This window comes from Stenella coeruleoalba (assembly GCF_951394435.1).
Source record: "Stenella coeruleoalba genome assembly, chromosome: 11".
NCBI lineage: Eukaryota > Metazoa > Chordata > Mammalia > Artiodactyla > Delphinidae > Stenella > Stenella coeruleoalba.
This window is the reverse complement of record NC_137157.1, coordinates 93,889,077-93,911,709: the sequence shown is the minus strand read 5'-3', so window position 1 is coordinate 93,911,709 and position 22,633 is coordinate 93,889,077. Positions and strand designations below refer to the sequence as shown.

Genomic DNA, 22,633 nt, shown 5'->3' with positions numbered 1-22,633 from the left:
GTTTCTGGAAATAGATACAGCTGAGCACGGAGAGCTATGGTGTCATATGTAAAGCCCTGCTACATCAATTGATGGAGTGAGGAAAGGATTCTTTTTCTTTGAAGTGGCGGGGGGGGCAAAGTGTTTTTAATTAATTAATTGAGGCGTGATTGGCATATAACATTATATTAGTTTTAAATATATGACATAATGATTCGATATTTGTATATACTGAAAAATGATCACCACAACATCTAGTTAACATCCTTCTTTAAGGATTCTTAAAGAGATATATTCTGCGTTAGGATGGTGAGTTAAAAAACTTAAAAGGCAGGGGAGAGGTTACAAAAACTTACTTGTATAAAGAGACAATATAGGGCTTCCCTGGTGGCACAGTGGTTGAGAGTCCGCCTGCCAATGCAGGGAACACGGGTTCGTGCCCCGGTCCGGGAAGATCCCACATGCCGCGGAGCGGCTGGGCCCGTGAGCCATGGCTGCTGAGCCTGCGCGTCCGGAGCCTGTGCTCCACAACGGGAGAGGCCACAGCAGTGAGAGGCCCGCGTACCGCAAAAAAAAAAAAAAAAAAAAAGAGACAATATGTACAAAGAAATTCCAAAATCTTTCTCAATGCTAAGCATATATTCACCTTGCATCTGTCATCATGGAACATTTATTGAGGATGTGCTGAAGAGTAGTGATGTTTCAGTGACATGTGAAATTGCAGAAAGACATGACATTGCCTTCAGAAAACATACCTTCTAATAAATGGAATAAAACCAACAAAATGAATTTATGCAGAAAGAGTAATTTGAGTACAAAAGTACATGTATAGGTTGCATAAGGACATATTTATCTGACCTTTTAAAACTACTGGATCTAGAAATTTACAATGCTTTGCAAACAGCCTGGGTTCAAGTCATCTAACTGCCACCACTTCCACAAACTAGGCAGAAACTAAATTCGTTAAGTGAGAAAAACCACCACGGCCTAATCCACAGGCCTTCTTGGCCAGTAAATAACAGTCTGGTTAACATGACTGAGCCTGTATTAAGCTCTTCCTGTGTACCATAAGGGGAGAAGGTAGTGAGGCACAATGCAATTTTGTGGTGAGAAACAGTCCTCTGGGCAGGATACTGACTTCAAGCTGCGACTCTAAAAGTAGATGTGGTCAGGGATGTTTACTGGACAGTTGCCTAGAAACACAAGCATATGATGTATGGCCATGACCAAGGGAAACTTTTGTAGTCTTGACTTTTCTGTAAATGTGTTTGCATTAATAAGAGACATGACAAAAAGATTCTAAAATTCACATGAGCAATGAAGTAAATAAATGGGACAGGGAGAAACAGAGCTGAGTCTGGATATGCATGGGCATATTGAAGCAGAATTGAAATGCTGAGTGATAAAAAAGTGAAAAATCGGCAAACACACTTGAAAAAATATTTATTCAGAACCTAAATATTTATTCAGAACACTTAGTGGGTATTACGTACTGTGCAAGGAACGTATGCTGCCAACTAGTACATTGTAGTAGAATGAACACAAGGCAGGTAATTCATAAATCTTGAACTTCAGCAGGGAGGGAAAGAGAAGAGATCACCATCTTGGCAACTAACTGATACTGCTTGACACAGTTGCCTGAGCTTGTAATGGATAAATAATTTCTTGGCCCCATCTCGGTTGAAACCTTCTGTAATTCTAAAAATAAACAATTCTACTGAGATGTCATTTCTTTCACAAAGAAATATTTTCATTATATTCACTTAGGCCATGCTAGAAAACTTCATTGTTTGTTTAATATCCATCTATATGATATAATGAAACTGAAAACTTTTCTCCTCCTGTGGTATTAACTTAGAATTTGAGAATAAACAGCATGTAAATAGTAACTCTTTTCAAAATTGCTCTCAAGTGAATCACATGCGTGACTTACAAATTAGAGGACTTCCAATTTCTATTAGCATCCTAGTTATTTTTGTTTGATTGCTTGTTTATTTGCCATTTGACCTAACACTTCCTGCCACAGCAGTAATCTCCACATTCATGGAAAAAAAGAAAGATGCTATCTACAACTTCTGCATCTTGCATCCAAGTGGATTTTGTGTTTACTTCAGTACTTTAAATATCAAAGAATAGTAGAATTGTGTAAATATCATGAAATTTGGACAGTACTTATCCCAGGTGCCCGAGGACATAGAGTTAGGAATAAGACAGCACTTTTCCCAAAGAAAAAGGCTCATTAGTTGAAGATCTAGGTAGAACCAAGGTCTCCCAAGTCACAACCTTTTTTTTTTTAAATGCACTAATAGCAGTTGGTCAAATTCTAATTTATGTATTGCTTCTTCATTTGTTCCCAGTAGATTCATTTGTGTACACAAGAATAAAAATGCATTCAATTTAAGCTCTACAGTTCTCACATTATCCTCTTGGAGAGTTTGAAAATAACTACTAAAAGCTTACAATGTTCCTTCTGTGGTGTTAGCCCATCTCCTGGAGCCTTTTTAAACTGCATTAATTTTTTTCTCCATTATTTTACACAGAATTAACAACATCAAAGCACAACAGAATATATAAATAAACATACAAATAGGAAACTGCTGTATTTTCATGAAGGCTGTTTCTTGTTTCTTGTTTGAGCTAGTATCTGTTAAGGATTTCTGTGTGTCAAGCATATTGTTTGGCAATGGATACACATAGTTTAATAAAGTATACAGCACAATCCCTATCATCGAATTGTCCACAATCTATTAAAGGCATAGACATAAGCATATGGTTTTAAATTAATATGCAATTTGCAATGGTAGACACAATTACTGGGTAGTAGAGAAGCTAGGATTATACATAACAATTTTGCAATGGATGACCAGTATCGACTATGAGGAAATGGTGTTAGGGAAGATGTCCTCGATTAGGTGATTTAGAGGGAGTGTTTTTTAAAACAATATGTTAGATATCAAGTGGAACGGGGTTAACACATACCAAGAATTGAAGATGGAAACGACAAAGACTCAGAAGAAAGAGACAGTAAAATGAATAAAGAGAGCTATACACACTCCGGTACTGTTGGTTTATTAGGTGGGGTTATGAATATCTGGAGATGGATGGAACCTGGAACAGTCTGGAAGGACAAGAAGTGGGTGTGTGTGAGTGAGAAGAAAGATTCATAATCTAAGCTTGAATAGCACCATATAGTCAGTAAAAGCCCTTTGAGGAGTTTTAAGAAAGGATTGACAAGGTCAGGTTTCCACACTGTGGGTAGACAATTTGACCTGTTCAGAGGACAATAGATTTGATACAGATGGGGATAAAGAACAAATAAGAAAAATAGTTAGGGACAGTAGAAGTAAATAGTGTTTTTAATCCAAAACTGTGATGTTAGGAATTGTGAAGACGACAATAATTGGGAGGTTACTGACATCGTTGATGACATTAGATCTGACAGTAGGTGAAGACAAGGGTGGGGAGAGGGGGCTTCCCTGGTGGCACAGTGGTTGAGAGTCCGCCTGCCGATGCAGGGGACACGGGTTCGTGCCCAGGTCCGGGAAGATCCCACGTGCTGCGGAGTGGCTGGGCCCGTGGGCCATGGCCGCTAAGCCTGTGCGTCCGGAGCCTGTGCTCCGCAACGGGAGAGGCCACGGCAGTGAGAGGCCCGTGTCCCGAAAAAAAAAAAGAGTGGGGAGAGGGAAAGGATAAGAAAGATGCATACGTTTTTATTTTTTACTGAATGAAATAATGATGGTACCATTAATATAGAGGATACTAGAGGAAGCAGTTTAAGGAAGGGGATGATGACCTAATATATAGACATAATAAGGTGTAAAGCCAGTTGGGATTTTTAACCCATTTCTATTTTAAAATACAAATGGACCTCATGGGCCTTAGTTTTATGATTCAAAACACGAAATTTTACTTTCTAAATATCTTTAATGTTAGACAGTTTGTTTAAAAAATACTCTGTGGTTTACAGAATTTTCTCTTAATAAGAAATGTCAAGAAGACAAGTTAAAAAAGAAATTTTCAAAAGTGATGTGTTCTCAAGGTTAATAGGAATAATCACTATTACACTAAAACAGGGTTTGAGTGGTGGTTCCCGATGTGATTACAAACCAGAAAGCCAAATATTTCCTTGTAATTAGATGTTGTTTTAGATTATTACAGACATATATGCTTGTGTCTTTAAGAGCAATGACTCACATTTTCAGTCTCAGCGGAGTGATGCAGTCAAAAGAATGAAAACCATCTATAAAGTACTTGCAAAAATGTGTACCTCATTTCTGTTTTTTTAATACTCAGAAGTGGTCAAGCACTAGGTCCATATCAACTTTTCTTCTCTCTTGACCTATTCTTCATCTTCTTTCTCTCTCTTTAGACTCATTGTTCTTTTTATTGTTCCTCACCAACACCATTTATTTCTTTGGCCTTTCTGCTCCGACAGATATGAATTTTATTTGCCCAGATAAGTTCATTATTTCGTTTAACTTCTGTCAAATGTTATCTTCTAGAGTTTCTTTTCCTGAACACACTATTAATATGTTTTATTTCTTAATGTAACTTATTTTTACTTGTATCATTTATTCTAACCTGTTTATTTTGCTTTTTATATTTCTTCCTCACCAGAATATAAAATATGAAAGGACAGGAAGTTTGTCTCCTTCACTGATGTATCTTTAGCACATAAAATAATGTATGGTACATAATAAGTGCTCATCAAACATTAGTTATGAGTTTTATATATTTTCCATTATTTATTTGACATAATTGTTATGTTACGTAGATAAATATTTCTAGTCTTTTATTTATTGATTAGGGGGTGTACTGGGTTGCCTACAAAGTCTTCTGTTGCTCTAAGTTTATATAAATATTCTGAAACATTTCTAAATTGCCTTATTGATAATAATTTTTGCTTAAAGAATAATATGACAAACACTAATGTACCCACTATCAAGCTTAGGAAATATATTATGAATAGATGTAAAATTTTTATCTGCGCATTCATAATTTAATTCCCTCTTTTCCCTTTAGAGGATCCCTATTACCTATTTATTTATATCTAATACATACGGCTATGTCTTGCATGTATTTTTAAAAAGGACATAAACAATGTATAATGTGTATTTTTAGAATTATTTATATTGGCTCAAATTTGTATTTTTGACCTCCCTTAATATTGATATACTCAATATTGTGCTATTTTATTCACTTTCTTCATAAAATATAGTCTATTCTATGAATATAGGACAATATTTTCACCTATTTTCTTTTCTAAGAATATTCAGATTCTTCCTGTTTTTCATTTTTATTATCACTCAAAATTCTGTCTTGAATGTTCTTCAATATCTTTCCTTAACCATATTTACAGGAGTGTTTCTTCTAGACTATGTACTTTCCAGTTTTGGGGTACTACTATAAATATATTCAAAACTTCACAAATATTGACAAATTGCTTTTCAAAACTTGTTATTACTTTCACCCCAAGCAGAAGTACATGAGAACTTCCATTTTTTTACACCATATCCATGATTTGGAATCTACAATCTTTTCATATTTCTAATATCGTGAATACAAAATTTTGTTAGGATGTCTTGGTTTGCCTTTGCATGATAATTACTTACATTTAACTTTTATAATAGTATCATTAAGGAATATTCAGGTCTAATTCTCTGTGAATTGTCTTTTCACATATTTTATGTTGAATCGGTTGCCTTTTTATGGACTTACGTAAGTTCTTTGTATATTCTAGATAGAAATCTATTGTTAAGTGCACCCAGTGTAAATTTGTAAATGTTTAATAACCCACTCTATGGTGGTGGAGATCTCATTGGTAGAGTTTGCCAATTTTGTGTAAGTACTCTGACCATAATCAAATTTAAAGCTACTAACCTGATACCACTGAATGCAGAATTGAGAAGGGAAGAGATTTATAGTAGTACAACATTGTACAGTATTTCAACAACCAGATATGATAGATGCAAATAACTTCATAAGTATTGTAAATTTAGCAAAATAACTAAAAATGAGTTTTGAGTATTTATTACTTTTATTGTTAGTATGATTTACAATATTTATATTTATATAATTGAATTTTAGTAATGATTGTGTTTAACAGCTTGTTTTCAAAATTCCTGAAATTTTAACAATAATCTCTTTTGATTAGCTATGAGCCCAATCCAGCAAACCACTCACTGATTGTATAATCTGTGCTAGTCTGGGTATATCTTTCCAATCTTAATAATATATTTTACTGTCCAGATAATAAATTTACTTATTTAATTATTACTTTATAGCATCGTTTGCATTTATGATTTGGATTTTTGGAAATTTGATTGAGAAGTGTATCCTTCACTAAAGGTTTTGAAGTTTGCAACTGTATTTTCTGTTAAACTTGTGAGGACGTCTTTCATAATTAGATCTCTGATATTCAATACTTTTCCACAGGGAAATGATTTCTTCCATCACCTTTATTGAATAATCTATTCTTTTCTTAGGATCTGTAATATTACCTATTTATTGTTCAATATATTCATAGACTTTTTTATTTTCCAGAATTTGGTTCGGTTCCTCGGACTAATGACAAAATATATTCTTCATGCTCTTCACCCACACTGTCTTGACTATTCTTGGTGTTTTCCACTTTATATGATTTGAAATTGAGTGATACAGAACTCAGTCCCATCTGTGGACCCTGCAGTTGCCTGTGAACCAGCTCCAGTTCCTCCCTCTTTCAGGGAACCTCTGGAAAACAATGTCTTAGACAATCACTCACAGACAAAAGAACCCTTGTGGAGGTCCAGGCTTCCAGAGAAGAAGTTCCACCACACCACTGGAGCAAAGAATATGAGATTGGATGCATTAGAGAAGATAAGAGGAGCACCCTGACTTTACCTACGTTACCCTTCCTCCATGGAAACACAGTTTTAGGGCCAAGAGAGACCTTCTTGGCCCATGTTTTTTCCACTAGGAAAAGTAAGAGAGTGTGAGTGAGCACCCGGCCTTCTCAGCTATATGGGAGGCTGCCAAAGAGGCTGATTTCTCTCATGCCTCACCCAGGGCACTGAATCATATGTATAACTGGGGGGCTGAGAAGAGTCTAAGATAGCAGCAAATAGGACTCTAAAAGGGCATTAAAAGGATGCAGATCCTACTAACTGTGTCACTGGCTCAGGAAACCTGCCTATGAGCCACTTGGATCCGCCCAACTGGCCCACAGGCACCCTCAGTAATAAGCTCACCTCACCTCAAAACACCCACACCCTGTAGTTGCCTCCCTGTGGGCACTCCCAACTGTAGCATAGAGAGTGAGCTTTGGCAGATGGCTAGTGAGCATGTGCAGAAACCTAGTCTGAATCTGAAGGCCAACAAGAGACCACAAACATGAACTTTAACATCATGTTTGTGAAAACAAAAGAAAGGCTTTCAGCACCCAGCCTGGTTCATTGCAAAATTAAGATAAGGTATACAAACTTAAAACTTTTGCCACAAGAGGGAGCACAAAGTGTGGAGCAGGGGCATCCATAAAAGGTCCTAAAAAGCCTCAGAATCACTAGCAGTTTTGATGGAAGGTAATTCTCTCCTGAGGTCAGTGAGTAAACGGGAGAAGGTGGTTACTACTTCAAATACAAAGACAGCAATAGAAAACTTCAAGAAGCATGAAAAATGTCACCACCAAAGGATCACAGTAATTTTCCAGCAACCAACCCCAAAGACATGGAAATCTATGAATTAACCAATAAAGAATTCAAAATAGCTGTTTCAGGGAAGCTCAACGAGCTAGAAGAAAAAAAGAAAAATAATTCAACACTGTAAGGAAAACAATAAATGAAAAATGATAAGGTTAGCAAAGTGATACAAATCGTAAAAAGAACTAAACAGAATTGAAGAATACAATAGGTGAAACAAAAATATAATGGAAGCATCAACACCAAATGGATCAAGCAAAAGAAAGAATCTGTAAACTAGAAGACAAGACCTTTGAAATTATCCAGTCAGAGGAGAACAAAGAAAGACCAACTAAAAAAGTGAATAAAGCCTGTATGATATATGGCATATCATCAAAAGAACCAACTTGCAGACTACTGGAGTTCCAGGAGGAGAGAGGGACAAGGGGGTGGAAAGTTATTTTGAAAAAATAATGGTGAGAACTTCCCAAGTCTGCTGAGAGATTTTGATACCCACATTTATGAAGCTACTGAGTCAGCAATCAAAATCAACTTAAAGAGATTCTCTCCAAGACACATTATAATAAAACTGTAAAAAGAAATCAAGGACAAAGAGATAGTCTTAAAACAGCGGGAGAAAAAGAAGATAGTAACTTACAGGGGAACTCCTAGAGGGCTATGAGATTTCCAAGCAAAACCTTACAAACCAGGAGAGAGTGGGATAGTGCCGGGGAAAAAAACTGCCAAGCAAGAATATTCAACCTGGCAAATTTGTCCTTCAGAATTGAAAGATAAAGGTCTTCTCAAAAAAACAAACAAAAGCTGAGGAAATTCATCATCACTAGACCTGTCTTATGAGAAATGCTGAAAGGGGTTCTTTAACCTGAAATGAAAGGATGCTAATTAGTAACATGAGAACCTAGAAAATATACAGGACATTGGTCAAGGTCAAATCCAGAATACTCTAATACTGAAATAGTATAAAGGTTAAAGGAAAAGAATATTAGAAATAACTATAGCAAAAATAATTTGTTTTTAAACACACAATATAAAAAAATTACCTTTTTGTGATATGAAAAACATAAAAAGAGTGAGTAAAAAGGTAAGGTTTGGTTTGCAACTGAAGTTGTTATCAGCATAAAATAGATTGTTATACCTATAGCATGTATTATTTAAGCCTGATGGTAACCACAAAGTGAAAACCTATGATAGATTCACAAAAAAATAAAGAGAAGAGAATCAAAACACACCACTATGGGAAATTATCAATTCACAAACAAATGCAGCAAGAGAAAGAGAAAAGAACAAGGAAACTACAAAACATCCAGAAAACAATAAAATGGCTTAAGTAAGTGCCTGCCTGTTAATAATTACCTTAAATGTAAATGGATTGAATTCTCCAACCAAAAGGCATAGAGTGACTGGATGGATAAGAAAACTGAGACCCAACTACATAGATACGTATAGGGACTCACTTCAGCTTTGAGGATTCACTTAGGCTAAAAGTGAAGGGATGAAAAACGATATTCCACAGAATTGGAAACCAAAATAAAGAAGGGGTAGTGATACTTATAACAAACAAAATAGAATTTAAACAAAAATGGTAACAAGAGCTAAAGAAAGTCATTGCATATAATGATAAAAGAGTTATTCATCAAGAAGATATAACAATGCAAATATACATTGTTCATACAATGTTCATTGCAGCACTATTTACAATAGCCAGGACATGGAAGCAACCTACGTGTCCATTGACAGATGAATGGATAAAGAAGATGTTGCATACACATACAATGGAATATTACTCAGCCCTAAAAAGAAACGAAATTGAGTTATTTGTATGTGGTGGATGGACCTAGAGTCTGTCATACAGAATGAACTGTCAGAAAGAGAAAAACAAATACCATATGCTAACACATATGTATGGAATTTTTAAAAAAATGGTACTGATGAACCTAGCAGCGGGCCAGGAATAAAGACACAGACATAGAGAATGGACTTGAGGACACAGGGTTGGGAGGGGAAGCTGGGGCAAAATGAGAGAAGTATTGACATATATACACTACCAAATGTAAAATAGCTAGTGGGATATAGCTGCATAACACAGGAACATCAGCTCCGTGTTTTGCGACCACCTAGAGGGGTGGGATAGGGAAGGTGGGAGGGAGGCTCTAGAGGGAGGGGATATGGGGATATATGTATGCATATGGCTGATTCGCTTTGTTGTACAACAAAACTAACACAGCATTGTGAATCAATTATACTCCAATAAAGATGTATATATAAAAAAAGAAACCCTTATTCTAGGTGAAAACCTGGATATGCAGAAGGGAAAGAAGAGTTGTAAGAATTATGTGGATATATTTAATGGATATCGAGTCGACAAAATATTAACAATAAAGTTTCAAATTTTAAAATACATATTTGTATTCGAATTCAAGGGAGCAAATACGGCATAAGCAGTAAATAAAGGTAGAAGGTAGTTATGTCTTTTCACTTTTCGAGAAAGGGTAAAGGTATTAATTTGTTAGACTTTACTGAGTTAAGAATTTATGCTGTAAAATGTGGGGCACTAATAACATAATATTTAAAACATTAAACTGACAACAGAGGATAGTTAAAATAGTTAAAATAGTTATTGTGAAAGATAAAAAGAAAACAACAAAAGAAGTGGAGTTCAAAGAAATGGTAGCATTCATCTCTGATTAAGGATAACTATATTATACTTAATTAATTATATATACATACAATACATACTTATATATAAATAATATATGTAAATATATCTTATAATAATTTAAAAATTATGTTAAATATAGAGTAACTTCCAATTTAAATTCTAAGAATATTTAAAATAACTGTTCACTATCTTAATGAGAAACTCCTTTAACAAAAGCCTAAAGAAAGAGGAAAGTAAAAAGATGAAAAATATACCATGCAACACAAGCCAGTAGAAAATTGCTATAGTTAGTATACTGTTATAATAGAAGGCAAGAGCCGTATTGGAAATGATGAAGCATGTTTCATAAGGATAGATAGAGTATCTAAACTATTAGCAATGTTTTCTAAAAAATCTTTATGTACTTAATAATACAAGTTCAACATAAGTTTGAAAAATGTGAACTATTACAAATAGAGATTTAAACGATTCTCTCTCACTGCTTACAAACAAGCAGATATCAGTAAGGCTAAAGAAAGATTTAAACTAGACAACTCATCAATACATATATGTAGAACACATACTATATACTAGTATGGACTATTCATATTTTTTTACATAGAAATTTTCAAAAAATACACTATAAATCATATTTCCAAGCATATTCATATAAAAATATAGAAGTGGTGTCACTGCAGTAGCCGCTAGCCAAGTTTGGCAAGTGGGCACTTGAAATGTGGGCATTCAATTTTAATTAGTTAAAAAAATAATATTTTAATATTGGTTCCTCTTTCACACCAGCCACTTTTAACAAAGATGTGGAATATTTCTAGCTTCACAGAAAGTTTTCTAACCAAACAGAATGCTCTTTACTATATGCAGAAGTCAATAACCAAAACTTTGAAAATCCTTATATGGTGTTAAATTCAGTAATAAATGTCTAAGTAACAGATGGACCATAGAAATGACCACAATGAACATTCAAAATTTTTATAAGAATTACAAGGAAAATATAAAACCAAATGTCTGTCTTGTGAAGTACTGATTGCCTTAAATGCTTACCTTACAAACTAAATAAAACAAAACAAAGCAGAAATCCAAGCATGCATCACAAGAAACTAAAAATGGAAAAGCTAAATTTAGGTGAAATTAAAACCAAATGAAGTAGAAGGAAGAAAACAATAAATAGTACAAAATCAAGACAAAGAACAAAATTACAATAGAGAGGAACAAGGCCAAATGTATTCTCATTGAAAACATTTAATAAAATTGATAAAAGACTGCTGAAAGAAAGATGAGGAGAGGGAATCCCTGATGGTTCAGTGGTTAAGACACCACGCTCTCACTGCCGAGGCCCCGGGTTCATTCCTTGGTCAGGGAACTAAGAGTCCACAAGCCATGCGGTGTGGCCAAAAAAAAAAAATTTGAGAAGAAACAAGTCTTTTATGTCTATAATAAATATGGGGATACCATGTGGTTTTTACAGATAAAAAAAGCAATATTATGAAAACATTTTAGTATCTATAAAAAATAGAAAAATCCTAAATTGAAAATTACCAAAATGCATCACAAAAAATAGAAACCTGAGTAAACCTAACACATATTGTAAAGAAATTGAGTTCGTTATATAAACCTTCCCACAAAAAAGTTCTAGAAGCTCAGATGGCACTAGTAGTGAATAATAACACTTGAAAACGTAGCAGTACTCTTTCACAAAGGTCCAGGTAAAAGAAAAGGAAATGCTTCCTAAAAATAGCCTTGGTAACAACTTGTCAAGTACATAACGTAAATGAAAACTCAGTCAAATTTCTTTGGGAACACAGATAAAGAAAAACTTCAGCTTGACCTAGATATAATATATGCATTGATTTTTTAAAAAAGGACAACACATGATCATTGTGATTTTACTTCAAAATGCAAGACTGGTTTAACATATGAAAGAAATAAAGGTAATTTACTTCATAATCATTATACAGAGAAAACGTTTATCATTCCAACTGATGGAAAAACAATACAAATGTAACGTCAATTGATTATAAAATTTGTTTGAAAAATGAGAATATTATGGAACTGTTTTCATATGAGAAACTTATGATGAAAAAAACCTTAAGATGAACCTCATATTGATGAAATATTGAAATCTTTTCCTCGAAAATAGAAAAGGATACATATAGAACCTTTACTGTACCTTCTATTCGACATTGAAAATAAAATCCTAGCCTATAAAAATAAGTCAAGAAAAAAAATTGCATCTGGAAAGAAGAAATGAAGTATGATTATTTACAAATGCAAGAGCTGTTATATAAAAATCCAGAAGACTATATATTTGAAATGACAGAATTAATACATAAAGTCAGAGAAATCATTGGCTATAAGACCAATATGTAAACCTCATTGTATTACTGTTTACAGCAGCAAAACTTACTAAAAATTTTCAAATGAGGATGTCATTTACAAAAGCATGAGAGTGAAATACCAATGTATCTTTAAGAACTCAATATAGAAAAATACAAAATATAATAGGGAGAATTTAAAGAAACCTAATTCATAGAGAGATAAAGCATGATATTGCCTGGAAGAGCCAATATTGTAAAGATGACTATCTTTACAAATTACTTTGAAGATTAAATGCAATCCCAAACATAATTCCAGGATTTTTTTTAAAAACAGCTTTATTGAGGTGTAATTTACATGGCATAAAATGTATCCACTTAAAGTGTATAAATCAGTGATTTTTTTTCTTTAGTATATTCACAGAGTTTACAACCATCAACAGTAACAAACTCTAGACATTTTCATCGCCCCCAGAAGAAACATAGTAACCATCAGCAGTCATTTTCCAATCCTACCTCTGCTCAGCCCTTGGTAACCAACAATCCACTCTCTGCCTCTAGAATAGGTTTCCCTCTTCTTGATATTTCATATAAATGGACTCACACAACATGCGATCTTTTACAAAGGTTGAAGGCCATAAAAATAATGTAGAGTAAAAAAAGCCAGACACAAAAGTAACGATATCTATACTTTTTGGTGTGCATATTATATTTCAATATAATTCATTTTAAAATTTATACAATCATAATATTATTTCCATTTCATAAAAGTTAAAGTTACTCAACAGCATCCAAACTCACATTTTCTCAAGCTGATCCTTGCAATTATATCTATGTGGATGCTCACAACTGTCTGATTTAATGCCATGTGGATAGAGCACAGCACAGTTACGTTCATCAGGTGATCGGTCTGTTATACTGTAATGGAAAAAAATGCACAATTCTGTTATATCATATGAGGACAACTCATGAAACAATAGCATTTTCCATGTCACTGTAATAAAAGATAGTTTGAAAATGGGTAATGATATTTTAATATAATTTTAGTAAGAGCTTGTTATTAGGGAAATGGGCTATTGAGGAGCCCATTCTTTAATAACTATATCAACATTTTATTAACTTTCAACATCCTCCTTCATCTTTCTATAATTCAACTAAAACAAATGTTTTAATATTATTCTTAAAATTTTTATTTTTAATCTTTTCCTCCTCTATACAGTATTATTTTTAAAAACTTACTGTAGTTTGTAAGTTGAACCATTTAGCCACATCCATGGATGATCACGGCCTTTACGAAAGACTGAAATCCATGATATAATTGATAGGGACATCAGGAATTTCTAGCCCAAAATAAAGAATTTTCACTTAAATAGTCGTCATGAAAGATTTTTATTAATTTTTCAAAGGCAAGTAGTGTGTTCTTTCATAGGATCCTTAGTTTTCTGAACAAAATGAGTGTTAAGCGTCTCATCTAACACTAAAAATATATTAAAGTTCAAAGTTTTAATACTGCCAAATACATTAACCAAGGTCAGTACTTTTGATGTAAAATTAACTCAAACAGTTATGCTTAGCAGTCTCACTGTTTTTCTTAGGTTAATAAGGAAAATTCTGATTCATGTAATTCAACTGTTACCCATGTTGTCAAAACTAACATAGCAAGGCTTTAAATAAGATTTTAGATTCTGTGACATCCATTTCTCAGGATACTGTGACCATATCAATGGATTTCTCCTCTATGTTTCTCAGAGTTTCGGTTTTAGAAGGAAATTAAGGGAATGAAATTGAGAAAATAAGTGACACGAAAGCCAAAGATTTGGTTTCCTGGGGCTCACACCGTTCTTTGACTAGATCAACCCCCAATCACTCTGTTTCTGTGTTGCTAGAATCCAAGGGACCAGACAAGGAGTCAGAGACTCATTTCTCTCAGCTGCGCCCAGCTAGGTACAACTGTAAACACTGGAACTAATGAAAGACGCAAGTCAAGGAGAACTCTGAAAGGTGGAAAGAGAAAGGTGAAATGGTTTGCGACCCTGGGGTTAAGGAACAACTATTAGGGGCATCTTATATCCACCACCCAACCGAAGAAAGTGACCTAGGCCTGCTGCTTCCCAACACCCAGCCTAGCCATTCCTCCTTGGTGTTGAGGGGAATCCTGTGGGCGACACCAGGTGAGCCTTACAAGGTGATCCAGCAGGACACCTGCTAACAAGAAGCAGCCAGAGTAAGGGCTTCTCCTCCCCCACCACCGAGAGATACCAGAGTTGGGGGGTAGGGGTGGAGGTGGGACCAGCGAAGGGGATCCCATGACTAAAAGTACTGAACCCAGGAAGCCTCTTTATATCTGAGGGCATAAGACTCCATCTGTAACCAGAGACATTGGGTAGATTGGATTTTAAATGTTAAATTTACATAATGAGCAGTGGAAATTTACAAACTACACATAAATGCAATAATATGGATGAATTGCAAAAATAGCATATGGGGGTGAGAGGAGACAAGAAGAGAAATGCATACTCTATGATTCCATGTATATGAAGTTCAAAAACAAGCAAAGAGGGGCTTCTCTGGTGGCGCAGTGGTTGAGAGTCCGCCTGCCGATGCAGGGGACACGGGTTCGTGCCCCGGTCCGGGAAGATCCCACATGCCACGGAGCGGCTGGGCCCGTGAGCCATGGCCGCTGAGCCTGCGCGTCCAGAGCCTGTGCTCCGCAATGGGAGAGGCCACAACAGTGAGAGGCCCGCGTACCACACACACACACACACAAACAACAACCAAGCAAAGAGATTCTATAATATCAAAAGTCAGGACAGTGGGTATACACGGAGGGTGGAGAAGTGATGAGAGAATACAGAGGAGTGGGGCTGCTATGAAGTGGAAACTTCTATTCCACGATCTGATATGCAATTACATGGTTCTATACATTTTGTGATCACTATGCAAAATCATGATATGTTTATTTTCCTTTATATATTGTAAAATTAAATAGCACAGTGTATTTTAGAAAATAATAGCATTTGTAGAAACATGTTTTTTTTATGAAAAGCAAGAACTGGAAATTATCAAACGTGTATTAATGGTATAAAAATATAAATAGAATATCATAAAGTTGTATTCTGTTGTTTAATGGAACATTAATAGGCCTTAAACAAACTGCAAATATGTACAAAACCGCAAGTGAATCCTAGCAAATATAATATTGACTGAATCAAGCCTTTAACAAAGTGTTTGCAACATTTAGTATCTTACCTTTTCTTCTTCATTATCTATATAAAGCAGAGTAGAGTTCTTAGCAGCACAGGCCTTCACACTCTCATGCCATGTTTTGTTTTCCAAATGAATACAGTAGCAATTGTTGGAATATGTAAACCACTGTTTTGGACAATGACCAGCATGACATTCTGAAGATTGTGAATTATTATCTAAAAACAATTTGAATTAAAAAAAATGAAAACTAACTTACATATATGCATAGGTATAAATATACATGTGTGTATATATATAAAACACATCTATGCACCCTCAAGGCTGGTGCATATAAAACAAACCACACTCATACATTCACAGAAGTGTCAGTCTCTCACCCCCCAATTTATGTCTCCGTATAAAGCAAACACACAGAAATAGCCACTCTTTACATGTCCTGAAAATCAAGAAATGAAACCTCTGTTTTAGAATAGCAAAATTATTTGTCTCTTGTCATATTACAGAGGGAGGAAATTTGAGCCAGTGGCAACAGTGGGTATGGTGATCATATTGTTGCATAGGGAGAAACACTCTCCTATAATCATTATTTATGAATATTTGTTGCCATATTTTGTAATTTATGTTCAACCCCAAAATCTATTCTTATTTTCACTAGCCTAAGATAGAGACAAAATACAAACTGTATTTATATCAGAACTTTGAAAATCATTATGTACCTTTCTGGAGCCTTTTTATCGGAGAGGAGTTATTCTGCTCCCGTATTGCAGTAGCTACAAAATTAACCATTATAAAAGTTAATATTGATCTAAATAAATCATAATGATTGTAGTTTCTGAGTTGAAATTTGGTTTATTGCTTAGGATTAGAATAATCTGGAATAAAATTGATTTTACCAAGAAAAATTAAGTAATGAAGATTTGGTTGAAAAAATATTTCAAAAGCCTAAAGGAACAGATCACCATCTCTTATAGTATTTGTTTTAACCAATCTCAAGAATTAATTTGTATTTCTCAGTAAGATCTTTCAATATCCTAAAGCATGCTTTTGAGTTATGAAATCAGAATATACATATACATACTCTCTGTAATTATTGTGTTGTATACTTTTGACAAATTCAGAATAACCATTCCACATTCAGTCTAAATGCATACATTTTAATGAGATGCCCATTCCATAATATTATGAACTGTTTAGAGGCACTGACCATCATTAAAGTGTAAAGTTCCCTTACAATTTTTCAAAAATCTACTTACAGGGAGTAAAAACTATCATTGTTACCACACTGGACATCAAAACAAGGCAGATGATTCCCAGAACCCCAGCAATGAGCTTCTCTGGAGGTGATGGTAAATCTGCAGGGAAAGAAAAGGAAACACTGAGAAAAGAGTGATGGTGACAGTTGTTTAGAAAGTTTACAAACAAGAGAACCCACATAAACAGGGAGTTATATATATAAACTTGGACCCCAAGCCCATTTCTACCACTATAATCTTTCTCTCAGAATATACCTTTGCATTTTCAGCATATATAACGCTTCATGAGTTGTTGATCAAAGACTACAAATTACAGCAATGCCAGAATAAAAGTAGTCCTCCAGTTTCACATTAGAATCCCATCTCCAACTTTAAGTTCTGTTCCTCAAAATGAAAAATATGTGAACTTATCCCCTACTCTTTCTCCAACCTCTGTACTCCAACTGCATATCCTAGAACAGTTCCATCATGTGACTATTAAATGTTTTACCTTTGCAGTGGTAGTTCTTGTCATTCCCTCGAAGATTCTGAGAAGCATTTTGAAGATTTAATTCTGCATAGGTTATTTCCTGCTCAGTTATTGAAATGGAACTTTTAGTGCCCTTAGGTTTTATTTGCTGCCTCTTTGAGTTCTTGGCTACCTTCAGTTCTGCATAGGTTACTCCTTGGTTATTCATCTCTGCAGCTGAATTATGTCAGACAGTGCTCTAAGTGTACTTAGGAATGAATGGTGTATGTAAGATGAGATCCCTAGTACAGTAAAATGGGCGGGGTAGAGTCTAGTGCTCACTTCGCAGTAGAACAATCTTAAGGCCTGGTTTTAAATTCCTTAGAGCTTTAAACAAGTGTCTCATGGTAGAATACTTTTTTTTTTTTAAGTTATTCTACATTTGACAATATATTTTTGGTTGAAACAATGAAAAGCAATAAATTAGGGAGGAGTAAAGAAGTTCATGACTAATAATATCCTAGTCAGATTCCACAGAAATATTTTAACACCATTATAATGCTTGTATTAAAATTAAAATGTTTTATTAGAAAAGAGAGATTCACCTATATTTATGATAATTTGAAATCCAGTAATGGTTAAAGATAGAGTATTTTAAAGATGGGGAAAGAGTAATGTTGGCATGTACAACAATCTCCTACACTAAATTACATTATTTGGTGACTTACATTTACTTATGAAAAGTGTTACCAAATGGTCGTTATTTTGAATGGTTGAGGAGTTCTGAGAAGACATTAAGAATTGAGGAAATACTTCATGTATTGGAAAATGTTACATGATACACTAAACTTATATATAACCTAGACAATATTGAAAATAAAACAACAGAAAAAGACTAAAAAATACTTAGTTTGTAAAAGTAATCGATAATTGACTTAATGGCTAAGATATGAACCCACAAAATAATAAACAAATATAAGTAATTTATGGAAGAACACTGTTAATTCAAACTTCCAGAAAGATCCTATAGGTGTCAAAGTTAGTAAAGGTCATTTTAGTTGTATAAGTGATGGTAATTACTTATAAAAATTACTTATAAAAAAATCCAGATAACATAACTTAATAATTCAGTCAATGGATGCTGTAGTCAGAAAGACCTGGAAATAAATTATGGCTTTGAAACTTACAAGAGTGTGACTGTTAAAAGATTATTTAGTATCTAGTAACCTATCTTACTAATCTAAAATGGAAATAAGAATAGGTAATATCCAATGCATGTAACACTGAGCACTCAACCTGACACTTATAAGTTCTCAACAAGTATCAGTTTTAATTATTATTTTAGTCACAATTTCTATGTTACTATTTCTAATTCATATCAGTTAGACCCTGTTAAGTAATTTATTAAGCAGGAGTGTCTTTAATTAGCATGGTACATTTTTTTGCAGTGTTTGTTCAATTTTTTAAAAAATTCTTTCATTACTTACAATTAAGTTTAAATTAGCATTTAGGAAGCTACCTCATCCTGATTTTTGTTATAAAATCAGGCTGCTTTTATTGAGTCTAAGTACACGTATGAGGAATTATGTTTGGCTTTTGTTATGCAATGAATTCCTTTCCAAGAATCTATTTATAAAGGTTGAGCAAAATATATATTAACATACTATTATACAAAAAACCCACCTTCTACTGAGTATAAAATCCCAAACTAATTCTTCCCTGTCATGATGTCTGTGGGTTTCACTTAATATTATATTGATTTATAAACCCAAATATGCAAGTGCATATGCAACTAACTTCCTACAGACAATAAATTGAATACTTTGAGAAATCTTCCAACATATTTCATGTTTTATGGTTGCTTTTTACCCTGAATTATTTTAAAAAAACACCAATATTCTACTTTGATTTTGTTGTATATTAATTGTACCTCACTTGCATTACATTTAACATTTGTTATTTCCCACTAAGTGAGGTGGTCTAGTAGAGAGACAGGAGAGGAGGGACACATACCTTCTGTTGGCCAGAAAGTTGTGCATCCTTTAGTGGGGAGGTCAGGTTACTCTCATAAAAGAGGCCTGCTATAGCTGGGTAGAAAGAAGAAATTTAAAGAAGAATTTAAAAAATTAAAAGAAGAAATTTAAAAACATAAATCTAGGACAAGAATAAACAATGTCTGTGACCTCCACAGACTGCCCTGTGAAGGCTCAGAGTGAAACAAGAGTGGAAAAAGTTGATTTCTCATCAATGTGTCACTTCAGGTTTGAACAGGAAATTCTCACACATAGGCTATTTTGAAGACAGTTTACCTCATCACAAACCTCCAGAAACTAGGAGACTTTGGGCTCCAGTTGAAAGGACAAATGGACCTCTAAGTGTGTCATTTAGATTTTCCATTTTCAAATGTCTCTGAGAAATTGTTTTCACATTCTACAAGATCTGAGGAGATGGCGGCTTAGCCACCCTGCAGTTATCTTATTTCCATCTCAATCATGAACACTGCAAACTTCAAATACCTCAAGTTTTACTTTTAAACTAGTTGCTAAATCTTGGCAGTACATACACTATTTCCTCATATCCATTATTATCTCATTTCTATTGTCATGGAAGAATTTCTAAAAGCCATAATCCCATTTTCAACAAGTATTTAAGGATATTTGTCACTAATTATCCTGAGGAATTTCTACATTCTCAACCATACTCTACCTGGCACAAAGTCCATCGTTTTCAAAATACCATCTCTATTTCTCTGCCCTAGTTCTTACGTTCCATTTTATTCTTATTAAATAAATAATTTAATCTGCAGATTTCCTCTGTTAAAAATAAATGCCCCTTGAAAGGATAAAACACAAACAATATTAAACTGTATCACCATGACATAGGTGGAAATATTAAATAACTACTCATTATATCATTCATGAATTCATCCTCCAATCATGACTAGTTGTCTGTATTACACTAGGAATATATATATATATATATATATATATATATATATATATATATATATATACACACATATAGTTTTTTTTTTGGTGGTACGTGGGGCTCTCGCTGTTGTGGCCTCTCCCGTTGTAGAGCTCAGGCTCTGGACGCGCAGGCTCAGCGGCCATGGCTCACGAGCCTAGCTGCTCCGTGGCATGTGGGATCTTCCCGGACCGGGGCACGAACCCATGTCCCCTGCATCGGCAGGCGGACTCTCAGCCACTGTGCCACCAGGGAAGCCCTACACTAGGAATATTTGATGTAACGACATAAACCCAAGTCAAACTATGCAGTTCAAGAAAAGGTAATTTTTAAAAATATCACCTAACCAAACCATGGGAAGGGGAGGAAAAGAAGGCTTAAACCACAAGATAAATGGCACATGCAAATGAAAATGACAAGAAACTATGGGTAGCAATACTCATATCAGACAAAATAGACTTTAAAACAAAGTTCATAATGAAAGACAAAGGACACTATATAATGATAAAAGGATCAATACAAGAAGAGGATATTACACTTGTTAACATGTATGCACCCAATATACTTAGGAGAATCTAAAGACATAAAACAAACACTACAGACGTAAAGAGAGAAATTGTGGGAATAAAATAATAGTAGGAGTCTTTAATACCCCACTGACATCACTGGACAGATCTTCCAGACATAAAAAGCAATAAGGCAAAGGAGATCCTAAATGACACAATAGAACAGTTGAACTTAATTGATGTCTACAGGATGTTACATACAAAAAAACCATAATACACACTCTTTTTTAAGTGCACATGGAACGTTCTCAAGGATAGGCCACATAGTAGGACACAAAACAAGCCTCAAGACATGTAAGGGATAGAAATTATTTCAAACATCTTTTCTGACCACAACCATATGTAACTAGAAATCAACCACAGGAAAAAAATGAGAAAAAAAAAATGATTACATGGAGACTAAACAACATGATACTAAAAACCAATGGGTCAGAATGAAATGAAAGAGAAAATCAGAAAATACCTGGAGAGAAATGACAATGAAAAGACAACCTTACAAAATCTATGGGACACAGCAAAAGCAGTTCTAAAAGGGAAGTTTACAGCAATACAGGCCTTTCTCAAGAAAGAAGAAAATCTCAAGTAAACAACCTAAGCTACCACCTAAAAGAATTAGAAAAACAGGAACATAAAAACCCAAAGTCAGCAGAAGGAAGGAAATAACACACATCAGAGAGGAAATAAATAAAATAGAGATAAAGAACAATAGAAAGATCAATAAAGCCAAGAACTGTTTCTCTGAAAAGATAAACAAAATTGACATACCTCTAGCCAGGCTCACCAAGAAGAAAAGAGAGAGGAGCCAAATAAAAAAAAAAAAGAAAAAGGAGGAATAACAACTGATACCAGAGAAATACAAAAAATCATAAGAAAATACTATGAACACTTATGTCAACAAATTGGACAACCCAGAAGAAATGGACAAGTTTTTAAAAATGGACAACCTGCCAAAACTGAGTCAAGAAGAAAGAGAAAATTTGAACAGAATGATCACTAGAAGTGAAATACAATCTGTAATTTTTTAAAAAACTCCCTGTAAATAAAAGTCCAGGTCTCGGTGGCTTCACTGGGGAATTTTACCAAATATACAAAGAACTTATACCAATCCTTCTCAAAGTATTCCAAAAGACTGAAGAGGAGGGAACTCTCCCAAAGTCATTCTAGGAAGCCACCAACATCCTGATATCAAAAGCAGACAAAGATATTACAAAAAAAAAGAAAAGTACAGGCCAATATCTTTGATGAATATGGATGCAAAAGTCCTCACAAAATATTAGTAAACTGAAGCAACAATACATAAAAAGGATCATATGCCGTGATCAAGTTAGATTCATTCCAGGGTTGCAAGAATGGTTCAACAAATACAAATCAATCAATGTGATATGCCACATAAACAAAAGAAAAGACAACAACCACTGATCATCTTGATAGATGCAGAAAAAGCATTTAATAAAATTCATGATAAAAAACTTTCACCAAAGTGGGTATGGAGGGACTATACCTCAACATAATAAAAGCAAACCCATAGTTAATATAATACTCAACAATGAAAAACTGAAAGCCTTC

The 22,633-nt window shown here is 34.3% G+C and overlaps 2 protein-coding genes across 2 annotated transcripts in view; one reads left to right on the top strand and one right to left on the bottom strand.

The window, feature by feature from the left end:
* The window catches only part of LOC307194431 (macrophage mannose receptor 1-like), a gene marked incomplete at its 3' end in the record, with an annotated part of 193,115 nt that overhangs the window by 70,553 nt on the left and 99,929 nt on the right, over positions 1 to 22,633 (top strand). The gene's annotated exons all lie outside the window — the stretch shown is intronic.
* LOC307193913 (NKG2-A/NKG2-B type II integral membrane protein-like) overlaps positions 1 to 22,633 on the bottom strand; it is a gene marked incomplete at its 3' end in the record, with an annotated part of 75,183 nt that overhangs the window by 4,179 nt on the left and 48,371 nt on the right. The window contains exons 7-13 of the mRNA XM_079936528.1: positions 19,548 to 19,621; positions 17,577 to 17,655; positions 17,087 to 17,185; positions 16,550 to 16,603; positions 15,876 to 16,048; positions 13,866 to 13,966; positions 13,428 to 13,544 (exon numbers count right to left, since the gene is read on the bottom strand). Coding sequence (XP_079792654.1) covers positions 13,428 to 13,544; positions 13,866 to 13,966; positions 15,876 to 16,048; positions 16,550 to 16,603; positions 17,087 to 17,185; positions 17,577 to 17,655; positions 19,548 to 19,621 — 697 coding nt within the window. The remainder of the gene's footprint in view (positions 1 to 13,427; positions 13,545 to 13,865; positions 13,967 to 15,875; positions 16,049 to 16,549; positions 16,604 to 17,086; positions 17,186 to 17,576; positions 17,656 to 19,547; positions 19,622 to 22,633) is intronic.